An 18082-nucleotide genomic window follows, 5' to 3' on the forward strand; every position below is an offset into this window, starting at 1 on the left:
GTCAACCTACATATTTAGTCCTTCATATCATCAAGAATTCGACTGTGTATCCAAAATAATAAGTTTTTAAGTAAAAATACAGTCTGTGACTTGTAATTAACCTCCTTTCAAGTTTAGGAATTCTTGAGTAATTAATGCCTTTGGATTCTTAATATCTGTTTTTGAATGTTTAAATCAAAACAAAGGACTCAATAATATTTAAAAAAATTTTTTTTAACTTAATGATAGTTGTTGAATACAAGTTAAATCTGTTTCCTTCACATGGTCTGAGAATAGTTTAGGGTATCCATATTTATAATAGAGCTCTGCCTTCCCTCTCTAGTGATTCAGCTAAACCTGAAGGAGGTATATCATTAGGTAGTAGAAAGTCCTTTCCTAAAATAGCTGTAGCTCAAAAGGCTGTTATGAGAGAATAAAGTAAAACAATTAATAATATCTGCATAAAGCACCTTGATCAATTTCTGAGGAGAAATGTATGATCAAAGATAGACCAAGGTCATTTTCCTGATATCCCTCCCTCTGAGAAAGTGTCTGGCGTAACTGGGCCACTGGAGCCCACGGGAAATGGGAGTTTGAAGCAATTATCTAAATAATTCAGACAAGAGGGCACACTTGGGCTTGTCAAAGTCACCCATATGAGCGGAAGGGGAATCTAAATGTTTTGTGTCTTATTGGGAATTTATTAAAGTATCTCTAGGACACGCATACTGATATTGACTCATTACATAAAGGAAAAATTTCATTGCTACAAAAAGTAGCCTCATGCACATGTCATATTAAATAAATGTTCAATTTCCTTTCTATTTTAATTTTCCCAATAGTTCCTTTCACCCACATGATAGGTACCAATGAGTGTTCTTATGTTCTATTAATGGCATCTATAATTCTGTATTTCTACAGTGATTTTCTCACTAAGCAGCATGAGTTTTAATCCAGAAGAAAAAAGAAATCAGTGTAGCTGATATGGATATAAAATAAAGGAGGAATAGAAAGAAAATAGACTTACTCATATACTTCTGGGAAATAAAAAGACTTCACAAACTATTTAAAATATTTTATTCACAGGGTACATTTCAAAATTTTCTCCAAGTAAGGGTGGTAGAGATATTGAGACTTACTGAACCTTCTCAATACCAGCCATAATTACAATGAACACACCAAAGAAAAAGAGTTTTTTTCTGCAAACCTCCTATGACATTGCATTTAGATTTTGTGGAAAGAAGCAACTCAGCAGAAACAACAGAAATAGGTACCGTGTTTTCAAGTCATACTATTAAAAGTACCAATTAAAGTTTTTTCTTACCTGCTCCATTTTACATAGAAAAGAGGAAAGGAAGAGCACGGATTTTCCCTGCACGGCCTATCAGCAGAATGTGGCTTTCTTAGGAGCAGGATCTCCTCAGACACTTCAAAGGGGATTTCATTTTGTATTCTAAGCTGAAACTATTTCCAGAATTATTGTCTCCATGCACTGATAGACTATACTGTATGGGAAAAAAAGATTTGAATTTTTCTATTTTCCTGCTACCTTCTAGCCACTGCAAATTTGCTTTTGAAAAATAGTTTGTGCAGCTGTGGAATAATATATAATGTGCGTTAATGGACTTAGGAACCAAAAAGAACCTTTCTTTTTCAAAGCTTTTCAGACCAACTATGCTACATGGTAACTAGAGTTCTAGTAACATTCCAGATTTTTTGAAAATTAGGCAAGCTTTGCAATGGAGCGATCCTTCTCTGTTCTTTCCATCTTCCCTCGTTTCTCTGACTCTGAGGAACCCCTGTGGCCATCAATCATCCCAAAATATGAATCCTGTATATTATAAAGAGATGTCTACACTAACCTACTAACAAAAAGGCCCAAGGTATGGGTGCTTATGAACGAATGAGAAAGAGAACAAATTGATTGTTGCTTCCATGAATGCTAGAATTTTCTGGAGAAGACATCATTAATCCTCCTGTAGTTATCACCTAAGGAGCTCCCTATGAGAAGGTTCTATAGCTTTAAGAAAGGATATTTACATCTGTTATCAGACGTCTCCAAGGCCTAGATACTATTGTGCATTTATATAAAATAATCACATTCACTACATTTATACGAGTTCTTATTAATGACAAAGATACAACTTGGAACAGACATGGTTACACCTCTAAAGTGACTGGGGTCATGAAGGGCATAGATGTGGAAGTAGAAGCCAAGCCAGAAAAAGTGAAGGCACCCTCTGCCACCCCCACCAGGTCAGCCATCTTTCTATTGTCAATAATGCAAAGTGTGTGTGTGTGTGTGTGTGTGTTTTCAAGAACATAGGGGAGAAAAAGCATCTAAGTCTCCTTACATAATAATGAATAGAAATGAATATAAGCCTCTTACTGAACTAACTGTGGGAGCGGAGGACTAAAGCTTTTAACTCTCACTATGCATAGCATAAGGTGATCGTGTGACTGTTTCAAAGCATCAAGTTTAAGGTGACCTTGTCTACTATTGCTGCCTCATCATGACACGAGATCTAAGTAATAATTTTATTTTGGAAGTATGTGTTAAAGTGGAAATGAAAGAAGAATATGAAAATGGGGTGTTTGCAGATCCAGGCTCAAATACCAAGGAGAGCACAACTAGCAGGGGGGCAGGAGGGGGAAGCATTTAAACTGGGAATGTCCCAGTAGGTAAACAGATTCCGCTCCTGTTTTCTCCCTTCAGTGTCTTCCAATCTGGCTCTCACATGCTTCCACCCTCATTTTTCATCCTTAGTCATAACAACTGCATGACAGTATATTTGCTTTAAAATGTCTGAAAAGGTTCTATTTTGAGAACTGCACTCAAGGACGTAAGTCTCTGCTCTCTGCTTAGCTAGCTTGTAAGATCCATCAGAATGGACCTTCAGAGTTAAAACCCTGATTTTTATTTTCCTTTTCTATTATTGTGGTTTAGCTATTTTTACTTTTTATTATTAATAATTGATTTATTGATTTTAGAGATAAAATCTATTTGTTGCTCCACTTATTGATGCATTCATTGATTGATTCTTGTGTGTGCCCTGACAAGAAATCAAACTCAAACCTTGGCAGGGGACAACACTTTAACCAATTGAGCTACCTGGCCAGGGTGATTAAACTGCTTTTAGTCTTTTAATTTTTTAGAGAGAGAGAGGAAGGAGGGAGGAAGAGAGGGGAAGAGAGATAGATTTATTGACTTATAAATTTATTGGTTGATTTTTTTTTGCAAGGTAGGGGTGACTAAGAGAGACACACAAACAGAAAGGGAGAAAATGTGAAGCATCAACTCATAATTGTGGCACCTTAGTTGTTCATTGATTGCCTCTCATATGTATCAGTGACTCCTTGTTCAAGCCAATGACCTTGGGCGTAAGCCAGTGACCTTGGGCTTCAAGCCAGCGACCATGAGGTCATGTCTATGATCCCATGCTCAAGCCAGCAAACCCTGCGCTCAAGCTGGTGAGTCCACCCTCAAGCCAGGGACCTCAAGGTTTCTAACCTGGGTCCTCAGCATTATAAGGCTGACACGCTCCACTCTATCCACTGCTTCACCACTTGGTCAGGCTATTAATTCTTATATGTGCCCTGATCGAGGATCAAATCTGCATGCAACCTTAGCATATCAGGACAATACTCTAACCAACTGAGCTACTGGCCAGGGCTGGTTAAACCATTTTTAATGTTATAATTGTCCATTTCTCTTCCTGTGCAGGAAAAAACAGACACCTGACCCCTTATTTTCTCTGCCCTGGATGAAATCACATCTTGTAGATGTTTATTGGTTCTATGTGAGGCATACACTTTTAAAATGGCAAATAGCTGGAAAAAATCTAACTACATAAAGCAAAAGAGACATGATCAATATATTTGGGCATTATTCTATAAAACTCCTACACAGCTTTGCAAATTGATTATATGCAACAGCTGCAACAGGAAGGAAAGTTAGAAAGAATTTCAACACAATGTATAGCTCAATAAGAACACAGAGGAGGTAGGTAAGTGAGTGTCCATAAACAAAATAAATTTGTCTTTTGTCCTTTAAAAAAGTTAGTTATAGGTTATAGCTATCACACAAATGCTCACAGGTATTATAAGCCAATTTACAATAAGTTATGTATTTCTTATTTGTTAGAGATAGATGAAATCAGAAATGCTGGCACCAGAGGAAGAAAATGAGAAGGAAACATGACCACATATTTTCTTATTGCAATGGCAAACAGAGGTTGTGTTTTGTTTGAATGAACCTTCCATTCATGCACTTGCTTCAATCTCTCACCTCTAAGATGTAAAAAATTCAAATGACAAGACTAGGCTGAGGGTGATGCCAATAGTATACATTTTCTTAAGATAGGAAGAAAAGGTTATGGCAATTGTAGATTCATATATAACTTCTTCCACTCACTCAAACTAAATATTATGGCCTTATATCTAGGAGTTCATAAACAGACACTTTCTGTTTCAGGATTCCTTTGGGTTCATCTCCAGGACTTTAAAAGAGACTATAAAACTGGTGAAATACTTGCTATCTCCCTATCTTCAAGTACCCGGAACATCCATCAGAATGGGGTAAAAAGTTCCACTTTTAAAAATCACTGTCAGGGACATAATTAAGTCAGGGTGACCAGAACGATGTCACAAGACACCCTATTTAGAGAGAACAAGTTTGAGAGAAAAAAAAATGTCAACAACACAAAAATCCTATTTAAGGCAATGTAAAATTTTAAGCTTCTCAGCAAATTTCCATACTTCTAGTCACAAGGCTACTAGCTCAACTCCAGAGTGAGGCCAGCTTCCACAGGACTAGACAAAGATAAATTGTGATTGAAAGTTAAGGTCAAGGGCATAGAGATATCTCTGACACTTTGTATACTGAGAGCCTCAGAGTAGGGTTATCTCCTCCTTACTACTTGCTTCATCCTCTCCCTGGCGCACAGTAGATTCAAGCTGTCAAAACTGCTAGTCATATTGATAGTTACTGTTAACTATGTTGGAGACTTGACCCAACTTAAAGGTGCCTGGAGTTGTTCACTCACTTTTAGCCATGGTGTGTATCCACAAGAAGTCATATAATCAGAGAGTCAACCTCATCTCCACTGGGAAGATGAAGAAATATAAAACATAGTTTTGCTCAGTCCTTATTTCTTCACATACTTGTCTTCAAGTTCTCACAAAAATTCTTACAGCTTTGTTCTTTGGAACTCTGCAAGCATAGGACAAGAATGTTCCCTGGTTCTGATAAGGAAGTGTTCATACAACACAACAAAAATTCTGTCAAGTTTTCAATGGACTGTGACGTTTCTTCCTCTTAGGTCCATCCTAACAAGGATTTGTCAGTTAAAAGCTTCACAATGTCAATATTTTTAACAGAAAAATTAAAACTATAGGTGACTTATTTTCCAAAGAAGATGCTGTGCATAATAGAGTATACACTTTCATTATTGTGACAAGAATGTTATTGACACTGTTTCCATTTGGAAGCATTTATGATACTCCTGTAAAACTTTTGACTAATCTAAGAATATTTTTGGTAAATTTAGAATTCTGGGATTTCTTCAAGTTATTTTCCAAGAAGATTAAGCTATATTGTCCATTGCTTCAGGTATAATTTATATTTAACCTAAACAAAGTCTTTAGCCAAAATAAGGCCATGAGACATTACAAAGCCAAACACAATTGTCTGAACATTTGCCATTTGGGATAATCTGGATCATTTTGGATAATTTACTTTTGTTATTTTGTAAAACAGCTAAATGTGAACTAAATAGGAAAAAAAAATCCAGGAAGCACTCTTTAAATTGTTGTATTAATTGTAGCTTAGATGCACAATGTTGCATAAACTGCTAGTCAAATTATATAAAGCTTATGTGACCAATTTCATCTTCCATATAAAAATCTTTCATATAAAAATTATTTTTCTTTTTTCCCCCCTTAAGCCCAATTCATAGACACAGACAATAGCAAGGTGATCACCAGAGGGAAGAGGGGAGGAGGAAATAAAAGAGGGAATAGGGGAGAAAAATGTAGATTGAAGAAGACTTGACTTGGGGTGGAGAACACACACTACAATATACAGGTGAGGTAATTATAGAATTGTACACCTGAAACCTACATGATTTTATTAACCAATGTCAACCCAGTAAGTTCAATTCAAAAATAAAAAAATTATTTCTTTCTTATGAAATGACTTAATCCTTCATTTACCTTAATTGTATTGAAGTGTAATCAAAATTAAACAGAGATCATCCTCATTCATGATTCTTTGCATCAATGCAATTCTAAAATTGGAGTTAATAAAAAGTCTCATCAGAAACTCAATTTCAATCCCTTCACATCTTCTTTGGCTAATGTGGAACAATCTCATTTTTGTCACTAAAAGCTTTAAAAATTGGACTGATGTTTGAGAGTGATGCCCTCTCTTGGAAGATGCATTGATGGTGATAAAAATATTTCTTATTGAATATGTCTACCATAATCTGAGTATCTTCTGAAATAAATCTGAAGGGTCAATAATGTAAAAATGTAATTGGCTATATTTGGCAAAGTATGAGTCACAATTCTTAAATCCTCAATTTCAGAAAAAAAAATAAAATGAGAGTTTAGGATTCAATTTCTTAACTGTAATAGAGTATTCCAGAGTACTCTGCAAGATAATTCTAGAAAAATCCTTACTTAGAAACATACATTTTCTTTGACAGTGACAGAGAGACAGAGAGAGGGACAGATAGGGATAGATAGGAAGGGAGAGAAATGAGAAGCATCAGTTCTTTATTGCAGTACCTTAGTTGTTCATTGATTGTTTTCTCATATGAGTCTTGATGGGGGGGCTACACCAGAGCGAGTGACCCCTTGCTCAAGCCAGCAACCCTGGGCTTCAAGCCAGTGACCTTGGAGCTCAAGCCAGTGACCATGGGGTCATGTCTATGATTCCACGCTCAAGCCAGTGACCCCGCATTCAAGCTAGTGAGTCCTTGCTCAAGCTGGATGAGCCTGCATTCAAGCCAGTGACCTTGGGGTTTCGAACTTGGGTCCTCTGCATCCCAGTCCAACACTCTATCCATTGTGCCACTGCCTGGTTAGGCTGAACATACATATTTTAATAAGAAATAAGATGCATAAATTTTTTTACACACACATGTAAGCATACACACTCACAATCTTAAGTTTAGGTACAATCTACCTAACCACAGAAGAGGAAACATGTATGGCATATCTATGCATTATCACTATAAAATAATGCCAAACTTTAATCTACTCTAAGAAAATATCCTAACTTGTAGTCACACTTTGATTGACACGAACATGTGCGTGTGTATCCTTAAAGACAATATGGAACAATGAAAATATTTTGGTCGAATCTAGGTTTTCTCAGCCTTGGCATTAATGACATTTTAGACTGGGTAATTCTATTTATTTTTGTGGGGAATCTGACTTGTGCATTGTGAGTGCTTAGTGGGATTCCTAGCCACTGCCCACTAGATGCCAGTAGCATCTTCCAACTCATGACAATCAAAAATGTCTCCAGACACTGCCAAATATCACCAGATGGAGGAGAATCACCCCATTTGACAAGCACTGGACTAAGTAAACATTATTGGTTTGGGATATTTTGGTTTTACCTCTCAGAAGCCACAAATTTATACATGAAACATTATAACAAATCTATTGCACAAATCTACCCAGACATCATAACATGATGTACCATTTCCAGATAGTACTTTCAATGGAACTGTGATTCGTTGGCTTTATGAAGGTAATTAATTACATTCAAACAATTAAAGTACTAATATGACTGACGTATTTTATTGACATTTGTGTTTTTTGTTAGCCCTTTTATATTTCTGATGAAGTGTATAGGTTAAAAATGTATTCCTTTTAAAGGAATTTACTAAATAATAACAATAGCTCAAAAGAAAACATATTCAGGATTGCACATATAGTGAATATGTAATAGTACATTCTTGCTACATTTTTGCTGCCATATAGAATCAAAATAGCAAATCAGTTCTGCACAGAATCAACATTCAAATTCTTAACTTTCTAAGTATCAGTATAATCTGTGTTATGTCAACCAGTCATATTTAAACTGCTGATTTTTATAATAACCTTAATATTCAATCTTATTTAGAAATTGCCTATTCCAATGATATAGATTTTTCCAAGGGCATTGTTATCTTGTTAGCTTTTAAATTAACCTACCAAAAATGCCACCTATTTTAATCTGTTTTGTGTACTAAGTTTCTACCATTAAAAAATGAAATAACTTTTTGGCACAGTTTACCTAAATTTTGGTGATACTTTAAAAATATAGAAATATTAGTTTCTAGTGTCTCCTTTTAGATTAAAGCATCCCATAAAACAAAGACAATGAAAGGCTTCCTTCCCCTTTCTCTTGCATGTAAACACATTTGGCTGCTTGTAATCCGTCAGTTTGGCTTTCTGAGTAGTTAACCTGCTAAGAGAATAGCTAGCTACTAATTCACATCCCTTTACTTGTAGGAATCTGCCCTGTATGATCATACTCAACACAGGGTCCTCACACGAGATGTTGGGGAGAGTCAGAATGAGAAAAACAATTTTGTTCATTTGGAGTAATCATTTGGGGGTAAGGCTTGCATCTCATGTTGGTATGAACAATGAGCAACAACCAGTAAGCTAGCTTGTCTTATATTAAGGTGTAGTAGGTAGTACATAATACATTTGTAGCTCTCTGAAACTGGTTACAGTATTTCAAAATACCAGGCCATGTGGTTTCAGCTTTCATAGTCGCATGGGAAGGAGCTTTGTTTAATTGTGTGTGTGTGTGCGTGCGTGAATATACGTATGCTTGCATGTGTGTGTACATGCAGATGCTTTACCCCAGGGTGACTATACCATGGTAACAGGAGAGGGAGAAGCTTTCCAGTCTGTCCTCCAGTGACTAAGTTGACATCACGGTGCTTTACTTCAGCTCTGAACATTATATTATAGAGACAGCTATGCAAATCATTTTCAAATAAATAATGCACTCACATTTGTAGTCTTTTTGCACTACAATAACAATAATGCAAACAGGCTTACAAAACACAGGCCTAAAATTGAATTTACGGCCTAAATTCTAAGGAGGAGGAAAAGTGGTTCATGTTATCCAGACTATGAATCAACACAGTCGAAATTCAACAATATTTCACACTAAGTAGACTTGACACAAGGGAAAGAAGCGATTCTTGTTTAACATTATTTTTAAATGGAGAGGAACTACAGTTAACATTGACTTGGTTCAACAAATTACAATATCAGCTGTAGGGTTTTGTATCATTCTTACTCAGTAAGGGATTTTTTAAAATCTACCCCATCACCCACTCACTGCCCCTAAATAGGGCAAAAATAAATAATAACTTTAAAAAAACCTATGGTTCTAATGTCAGTCTTCACAAATAGGTCTTTTTAATTAATCCAGTTTGTACTGGTAATCAGTAACACTGTGCCCTGGCATTTCCTTTACTAGCTTTAATTAACTTGTCAGCTTCAACGACTAGAGTTCGTCTTGTTTGTGAACTGAACCTTCTTGATTTAAACGATGTTAATGTGCTTTACCGACATCATTTCATCAGAATGTTATAGTTGCAAATCCACAATGTGCTTTAAATATTTCACAGACTGTTTTACTTCTTACTTGTTCTTCAAGCCAACATTGAAAGCAAAGTTTCCCTTGGGTGGTGGTTGTTTGCAAGTGGCCCATGCAGTTCCATGAAACAACTTCACCATCTCCTTTCGCGTTCATGTAGAAAACCTATCAGAAATACCCTGGCTTCCCACTGTCCCTAGAAGGTGGACTGGAGGAAGGTGTCCTCACATGGGTCTAGCTGCATTCTCAGTGCGCCGACTTTATGAAGATACCAGAGCTGAAGAAATTCCTCCGGCATAGCGTGGAATCCAGAAAAGGGCAAGACGTTATCATAGTAGTGGTGGCTGAGGGGCTGCTCGTGCATATTCACAGAGAAGGGCCAGAAGCCATAGATGGCCACTTCCTCACAGAGGCCCAGGGCTGCGCTTACCAAAAAGAGTCCTGTGGACAGGCGTTTGGCATGAATGCCCCTGCTTTTCCAGAACTTTCCAATGCTACGCAGAAAGTTGGGGTTAGCAAAGAGCACTGTTTGATTGGCACCGACATCTGATAGTGTATAATAAACCCGAAGGGATGGCTCTGTTCCTGTCTTCATAGAAAAGGCAGGCATGTAGATGTAACTGTGGTTATAAATTTTCATGTTGTCCACAAATGTCTTTCTGGACCACAGCAGGTTCTGAAACCTATTAAAGAGAAAAAGATGTTCAATTACCCTGGAGAAAAGAAATTCCTCAACACCCACTCCAATGTTCTTTTGATGGCCTTGAAAGTTCATATTATCCTTGAAATTCCAATTATCTCTCATCATGAAGCTTCAGGTTAAGATTCCTTAATGGAATTTCCTCTGAACTAACATGCACTGTACATTTTGTTCTCTTCCAGATTATATTTGCCTGGAATGTAAAGATAGTTTAATACTTGTGAATTCAAAATATTTTTGGTTATTTGATAGAATTTTGATAAAAAAAATACTTGTGTGGTCTGACATAAGCCCAGGACTGGTTTCCTCATCTGCAAATCAAGGAAACCTCTTTTAAAATACTTCTTCCTATTGAAAGTCCATGACTTTGCAAGTATTCAGGTTAATCAATGCTGTATTGTAACTATAATATTATATAGGAAAAGAGACTTATTATAAAATGATGCTAGAGTAGCCTATACTACTTGTGCCAAGGAGCACTTCTAACCTATGCTCTTTTACTTTGGATTACATGAAGTGAAAGTTCAAATATATTCACCTCAAAATGATGGTACACTCTCTATGTGTCAGGCATTGGAATTTGAAATTTTAATGATCCAATTTTTGGTTTCAGAAAAGCAAGTAGTGGCCCTGGGCTGCTTGGCTCAGCGGTAGAGCGTCGGCCTGGCATGCGGGGGACCCAGGTTCGGTTCCCGGCCAGGGCACGCAGGAGAGGCGCCCATCTGCTTCTCCACCCCTCCCTTCCTCTCTGTCTCTCTCTTCCCCTCCTGCAGCCGGGGCTCCATTGGAGCGAGGATGGCCCGGGCGCTGGGGATGGCTCCTTGGCCTCTGCCACAGGCGCTGGAGTGGCTCTGGTCGCGGCAGAGCGACGCCTCGGAGGGGCAGAGCATCGCCCCCTGGTGGGTGGAGCGTCGCCCCTGGTGGGCGTGCCCCGGTCGGGCGCATGTGAGAGTCTGTCTGACTGTTTCTCCCCGTTTCCAGCTTCAGAAGGGTACAAAAAAAAAAAAAAAAAAAGCAAGTAGTTCTGGAAAGCAAAATATTAATGAGCATAATATAATATTCCAAATGTAACATTGGCTATCTGTAGAAAAAACTATTAAAATCAGATAAAAAATATAATTAATTCTGCTTTGGGAGAGGAAATGGGGTCAAGAAAATTAACAGGGAGGAGATCACATTTAAATACACCTCCTTAAGGGAACAATAGGAAGAGCAACGACTAAACTAGAAGGAACCCTTTGGTCATTGCCAAGGATATACAGTGTACTAAAACAATGATAAGGATTCTATGTTCTAACAAGCAAGGTGGGAGTGATGTAGGCAGTGGTTGAAGATGAAGGATGTTGCAAAAACCTTGTGTGTCTCTTGTTTGGACGTCATTCTGAGTGATGGGGAACCTTCATAGGAGTAAGTACTTATAGCATTTACTATTTGAATTACAAACATTTCATTGTTTGTTCAGTGGTTAGTCTATGCCAAAAAAGGTAACTCTGGAAGGTGTCCTGGGGAACGAAAGGGCTGGTGGGCTAAAGAGCAGTTAAGAGATTACTGATACAGCTCAAGGTAAAAGAAAGAAAAAAAGACAGTGAAATAGACTAGAGCCTTACAACCTTTTTCTTTCAGGCGAGGGGAGGCTATGTGCCCATCTGAGGTTATGTGCCAGAGGAACAGCAGCCTCTAAGAACAGACCTGATCAGTGGTGGGATTCAACCAGTTTGCACCGGTTCAGCAGAACTGATACTTAATTTTTTGTTGAGTTTGGCAAACCGGTTGTTAAAATGGCACTTGTAATCAGGGTTCTCTCTAAGGCCTGGGAAGCCACCCAATGTGGAAATCACAAATTTACATTCCTTACCCTTTTTAATGTTCATCTGCTCAACAGCGTATTCTAAGCGCCCGTAGTAATGTTCATTCCATCCATAGGTGAAAATATTTGACGGAACTATGCTTGTAATGTTTATTTATTCATTTCATAAAACTCTTTATACCTTTGATGATATACTACATTTTAATTCCCTCGCGTTTGCTACTTCAGTAAACAAACATATGATGTAAAGAGAAAAGGTATCAACCAACCAGGGGGTGACAAGCTGTCATTGAAAATCTCTTAACAGATATTATTTAATATTTTTTCATTAATATTTTAAAACTCTTCTTTACAAAATAATCTACTTTTGTGTATCTCTTATTGTTCTTATTTAAGTATTAAATGCATGAAATAATAAACTACCTTTTGGCATATCATTTTTTTTATACTTAAAACAGTCATTAGGACAGAGAATCGGTAGTTGAATTATTTGAATCACACCACTGGACCTAATCCACAACTAGCAGAGGAAGTCTGGCCTGACATCTTGGCAAGGCTCATCTTTAATATGTGAAACTAAAATTATGAATATACAAATCCACAGGATTTTATGCAGCAATCCGTGTTATTAACTCTGCCTGCCAAGAAAGGCATGTTTCTCAAGCCCTAAGTTAGGGAAACTGCTCAAGTTTTCTTCCTGTCCTTGATTCAGCAGCCTGCTTCGCAATTTTTCCTGGGCCCTAACAAACAGAAAAGTGATCAGAGCATTTTCAGGTGGAATCACTTTTCTGTCAAGGAAGTCATGAAGCACACTGAACCATATTCCGGAGTTGAACCATCTTCTCGAACAGAAATCCCTTACTCCCAACTTCCAAATAGGCTCTGCTTAGAAGTTTTTGAATTCTCTCATCCTTCGTAATTGTTCATCCCTATCTTCTTCTCTCTTCCCCAAACAGTAAGTCTTTCTCAATAAGGGCAGACACACCCTGTAGACAGTGTCTTACTTTGTTTAAACAGCAATTCTCAAACTATAGCTAGAATAACCTGATACTGCTTTCTGATGAGATGTATCCAGGAAGCTGAATTTTCATCCAGCACTCCCCAGTGATAGTGATGCAGGTGTCCAGGGGGTATATTTATTTAGAAGGTCAAAGCCATCAATGTAATCTGTCCAGCTCTCTGCATCTATCCTTCAATGTCTCTTTCTTTACATCTTCTAATTTTATCCTTGTTGCAATTCTAACAGGAATAAGTGTTCCCTCTTCCCCTCTGCCTCATGGAACAAGCTATTTCACATTTTCTGAAGAACTCCTGTTCAAAGCTCGTTCCCCCCTTTAAAACATTCAACCTCTCCATCTCTACTGAATTATCCCCTTCTGACTTTCAAATATTGTTAAAACTCAATAGAAAATTCTTCCTCTGTCCATAGTGTTTCCAGAGCTACAGTCTTGGTCTCATTTCACCAGCAATATTCTAGAGCAGTAGTATATTTTTAGTTGTTCCCTTTTGTTTCCCTTAAATGATTCTTTCCTTATTGTTGTACATAGAATGATTTCTATTCCACAGGGTTCTGCTGGCTGATGGAACTTTCCTTATTTTTGTAGTGGACCACACGCTCATGAGAATTACAGACAACTCCACAATAACATCAGGGCAGTTGATTTTGTGTTCCCTGTCTTAAAGCTGACTGATTATTCTTGAAGAAGGTGGTCTCTTCCTTGAGTTTGAACTTTGAAAAGGAACACATATCTTGGATTTACTGTACACTTAATTTTATTTACTGTTAAAAAATCACCCCATTCTGTATATCTTATTACTTTTACCTACTCCATTCTTCAGCAAATGACATTATTTAATTCAATGTGATTTAATAATTATTTATGGCATACCTACTATAGTTCATGTATCCTGATATCCTGATTAAGAGTTTAATAAAATTCAATTCGAAGTATAGAAATGTGGTCTCCAGCTCATCTCTCCAGCCTCATGCTCAACTACCCTTCATGCCCTCACCTATGCTCCAGCTCCCTCTGTGCTTGTGCCTTATTATGTTGATTTGCATATGTGAATTCCTTTTTGCTCATCAGTTGTTGTGCTCATAAAGTTCTGCCTACATATGAAGACTCAACAACTTAAACTTTTCCATCAACATTTTATCCTTTCCTTCCAACTAGACTTTCAAAGGAGTTTTGTTCAAACTTCTCAATATGAAGTGATCATGCCTCTGAGAATGTGTTCTCCTTGAAGACAGGAAAAGCTCTTACTCATCTTTTGATCTTTATAACCTAGTTCAGAATATGAATGGAAAGTTACTAAATAATAATTGAAAAAAAGCAAATGAAACCAAAAGTTAACGAGTTGTTAAAATATGAATTAATATAGTGAATATGAGCATAAAATAGAAAATTATATCAACAGAACAGAGCAGAAAGCAAAGAAACGTAGCACATTTTACAAATACATTTAATATGTGATATTAGAGATAATTAACAAAAAATTAAATTAGTTAATAAATAATATAACAATAACTAGTTAATTTTGAAGTTTCAGGGGGAATGGATTCATACTCAATGAGTGTGAAATTATAAAATAATTTCAAGATAAGTAAGATAAATATTTAAAGTCTACATTATAAGAAAAGCTAAAGCAATCATGAAGTTATCAGACATTTACAAAATACCTTTTACAAAGGAAAATATTTTAAAAATTGATTATGTCAAGATGTGAAATTTCATTCAAATAAAAAATAAGATAACTAAAAATAGAAAATGACTGGGCAATGGCCCTGGCCAGCTGGCTCAGCAGTAGAGCATCGGCCTGGCGTGCGAGGGACCTGGGTTCGATTCCCGGCCAGGGCACATAGGAGAAGCGCCCATTTGCTACTCCACCCCCCCCTCCTTCCTCTCTGTCTCTCTCTTCCCCTCCTGCAGCCAAGGCTCCATTGGAGCAAAGATGGCCCGGGCGCTGGGGATGGCTCCTTGGCCTCTGCCCCAGGCGCTAGAGTGGCTCTGGTCTCGGCAGAGCGATGCCCTGGAGGGGCAGAGCATCGCCCCCTGGTGGGCAGAACGTCGCCCCTGGTGGGCGTGCTGGGTGGATCCCGGTCGGGCGCATGCGGGAGTCTGTCTGACTGTCTCTCCCCGTTTCCAGCTTCAGAAAAAAAAAAATAATAATAATAATAAAAAAAGATTATGGGGAGTAGTGTCATCCAAGTTGGTTGCACCCTACAATCCTGCACTGGTCAATTATTACTGTGTGTGTGTGGCAAGGATGGGAATATCTACAAAAAACCTTCCCCTAACATACTTTAGGTAAGAAAATTGAAGCTTTCCCATTGACATCAGGCACAAGTCATGGGTGACTCATCTCAGCACTGCTATTCCATAGTGGATGTCATTGTTAACACAGATAGACAAGTGAGGAAATAAAAGGCATATAGATTGAGAAAGAATAAGTAAAACTGTCTTTGCAGATGGCACATTTGCCTATGTAGAAAATCCAAAAGAATGAACCAAAACAAACTCCTGGAACTAACAAATGATTATATCAAGGTTGCAAGATACAAGGTTAATATATGAAAGTCAATTGCTTTCTCATATACGAGCAATAAACAATGGGATTTGAAATGAAAAAGCACAATACCATTTACATTAGCAGCTCCAAAAAATAAAACTTAGGCATAAATCTAACAAAATATATATAAGATCTATGTAAGTAAAACTACAGAACTCTAATAAATAAAATCAAGAAAGTAAATATAATAAATTGAGAAATATGAGATATTCATAGATAGGAAGACTCAATATTGTCAAGATGTTAGTTCTTTTCAACTTTTTTATAAATTAAGTAACCCCAATCAAAATCCTAGCAGTTCTGTGGACAGCTACAAACTAATTCTAAAATTTATAAGAAAAGGAAAAAGACTTACGAGTAGCCAATATAATATTGAAGGAGAACAAAGTCAGAGTACTGATACTACCTGAATTCAAGACTTACTCTAAAAGCCACAGTAATCAAGATAACATGGTATTGGAAAAAGAACAGACAAATGGATCAATGGAATAGAATAGAAAGCCCAGAAATAGACCCATATAAATATAGTCACTGGTCTCTGAGTCAGGAGCAAAGTCAATATAGTGGAGCAAATGGTGCTGGAACAACTAGACATTCACGTGCAAAAACAAAAAACTAGACACAGACTTTGCACCCTTCACAAAAATTAACCCAAAGTAGATCATAAACCTAAATGTAAAATGCAAAGATACAAAACTCCTAGAAAATAACACAGGAAAAACTTAGATGACCTATGGCAAAGACTTTTTAAATACAACACCAAGGCACAATACATGAAAGATAATTGATTAGCTGGACTTCATTAAAATCAAAATCTTTTGCTCTATGAAAGACAACATTAAACCATAGCATGGGAAAAAATATGTTCAAAAGACACAGCTAATAACTGTTATCCAAAATATACACAGAACTCTTTAAAACTCAACAATAATAATAAAAAAATTAAAAAATGGACCAAAGACTTTAACAGACACCTCACCAGATGGCAAATACGCATATAAAATAAAGCCTCACATCATATACCATTAGGAAAATGCAAATTCAAATGACAGTAAGATAACACTACACATCTATGAGAATGGCCCCAAATCCAGAACACCGCCAATACTAAATGCCTGTGAGGATGTGGAGCTACAGAGACTCATTTGTTGCTGGTAGGAATGCAAAATGGTACAGTCACTTTGGAAGAGAAATTAGTGGTTTGTTAAAAAATTAAAAAGAATTCTACCATGCAATCTAGCAATCATGATCCTTGGTATTTACCCAAAGGTGTTGAAAACTTATGTCCACAAAGAAACCTGCACAAGCATATTCATAATCGCCAAAACTTGGAGCAACCAAGATGTCCTCTGATAGTTGAATGGATAAGGAAACTTTTATTAAATCCATAGAATGGATTATGATTTAGCACTAAAAATAAATGAGCTACCAAGCCAAGACAAGACCAGAAGGAACCTAAATTAGTTACATAAGCCAATCTGAAAAGGCTACATATTATATGATTCCAACTAAACGACGTTCTGGAAAAGGTGAAACTATGGAGACAATATAAAGATCAGTGGTTGCCAGGGTTGGAAGGAGAGAGACGAATGACAGTGAAAATATACTGCCCGATACTATAATGATGAAAACATGTCATTATACATTTGTCTAAACCAATAGGATGTACAACACCAAGAGTGAACCATAATGTAAGCTATGGACTTTGGGTGATTATAATGTATTGATGTAGGTTTATCAATTATAATAATGGTACAACTCGGTGTGGATGCTGATAATGAAGGATGTGGGTAGGAAGTATATGTATATTATATATGTATATGGGAAATTTTTGTACTTTCCTCTCAATTTTGCTGCAAACCTAAAGCTGCTTGAAAGAAATAAAGTTGTAAAAAGGAACCATCATAGCTTATATAGAAAAATATATATAGTTATATAGAAATTACATTGAAAAATATAATAAAATATATTGTAAAATTAGAATGTCAAGTCAGAGATGAGCAAATTCAAAGGACCAATATATCACGTACATATTAAAATATGCACAATCACAAACAAGAAATTTATACCAATTAAAACTACAGCAAGAAAGCAGTTTTCCACATATCTAATTTGTAAAAATTAAGAAACATGTTAATAATTATTAGAAGTATGAATGAGAAATAGGTACTTTCATGCTTCAAATGGGAGTATGAATTTTTACAGACAGTTCAAAAGATGATTTGGCACTTTCAATACATACACCTGCTGACCCAACCTTCCATTTTTCAGTTGGTGCTCTTAATATTTACAGAGCAACTTCCCTCACTTCTCTTGGGTTTTGACTCAAATGAATGCGCCTCAGAGAAGCCTTTTTGGACCATTTACCTCATCTCTCACCTTTGTTGCAGCTCTTCATAGTACCTATCAC

The 18082-nt window shown here is 36.9% G+C and overlaps 1 protein-coding gene across 1 annotated transcript in view; it reads right to left on the reverse strand.

The window, feature by feature from the left end:
• Nucleotides 1-1089: 1089 nt before the first annotated feature.
• Nucleotides 1090-18082, reverse strand: part of ST8SIA1 (ST8 alpha-N-acetyl-neuraminide alpha-2,8-sialyltransferase 1) — a 193255-nt gene continuing 176262 nt past the window's right edge. Inside the window, exon 5 of the mRNA XM_066264684.1 lies at nucleotides 1090-10278. Coding sequence (XP_066120781.1) covers nucleotides 9792-10278 — 487 coding nt within the window. The 3' untranslated portion in view covers nucleotides 1090-9791. The remainder of the gene's footprint in view (nucleotides 10279-18082) is intronic.

Source organism: Saccopteryx bilineata, chromosome 1 (genome assembly GCF_036850765.1).
Source record: "Saccopteryx bilineata isolate mSacBil1 chromosome 1, mSacBil1_pri_phased_curated, whole genome shotgun sequence".
Taxonomy (NCBI): Eukaryota; Metazoa; Chordata; class Mammalia; order Chiroptera; family Emballonuridae; genus Saccopteryx; species Saccopteryx bilineata.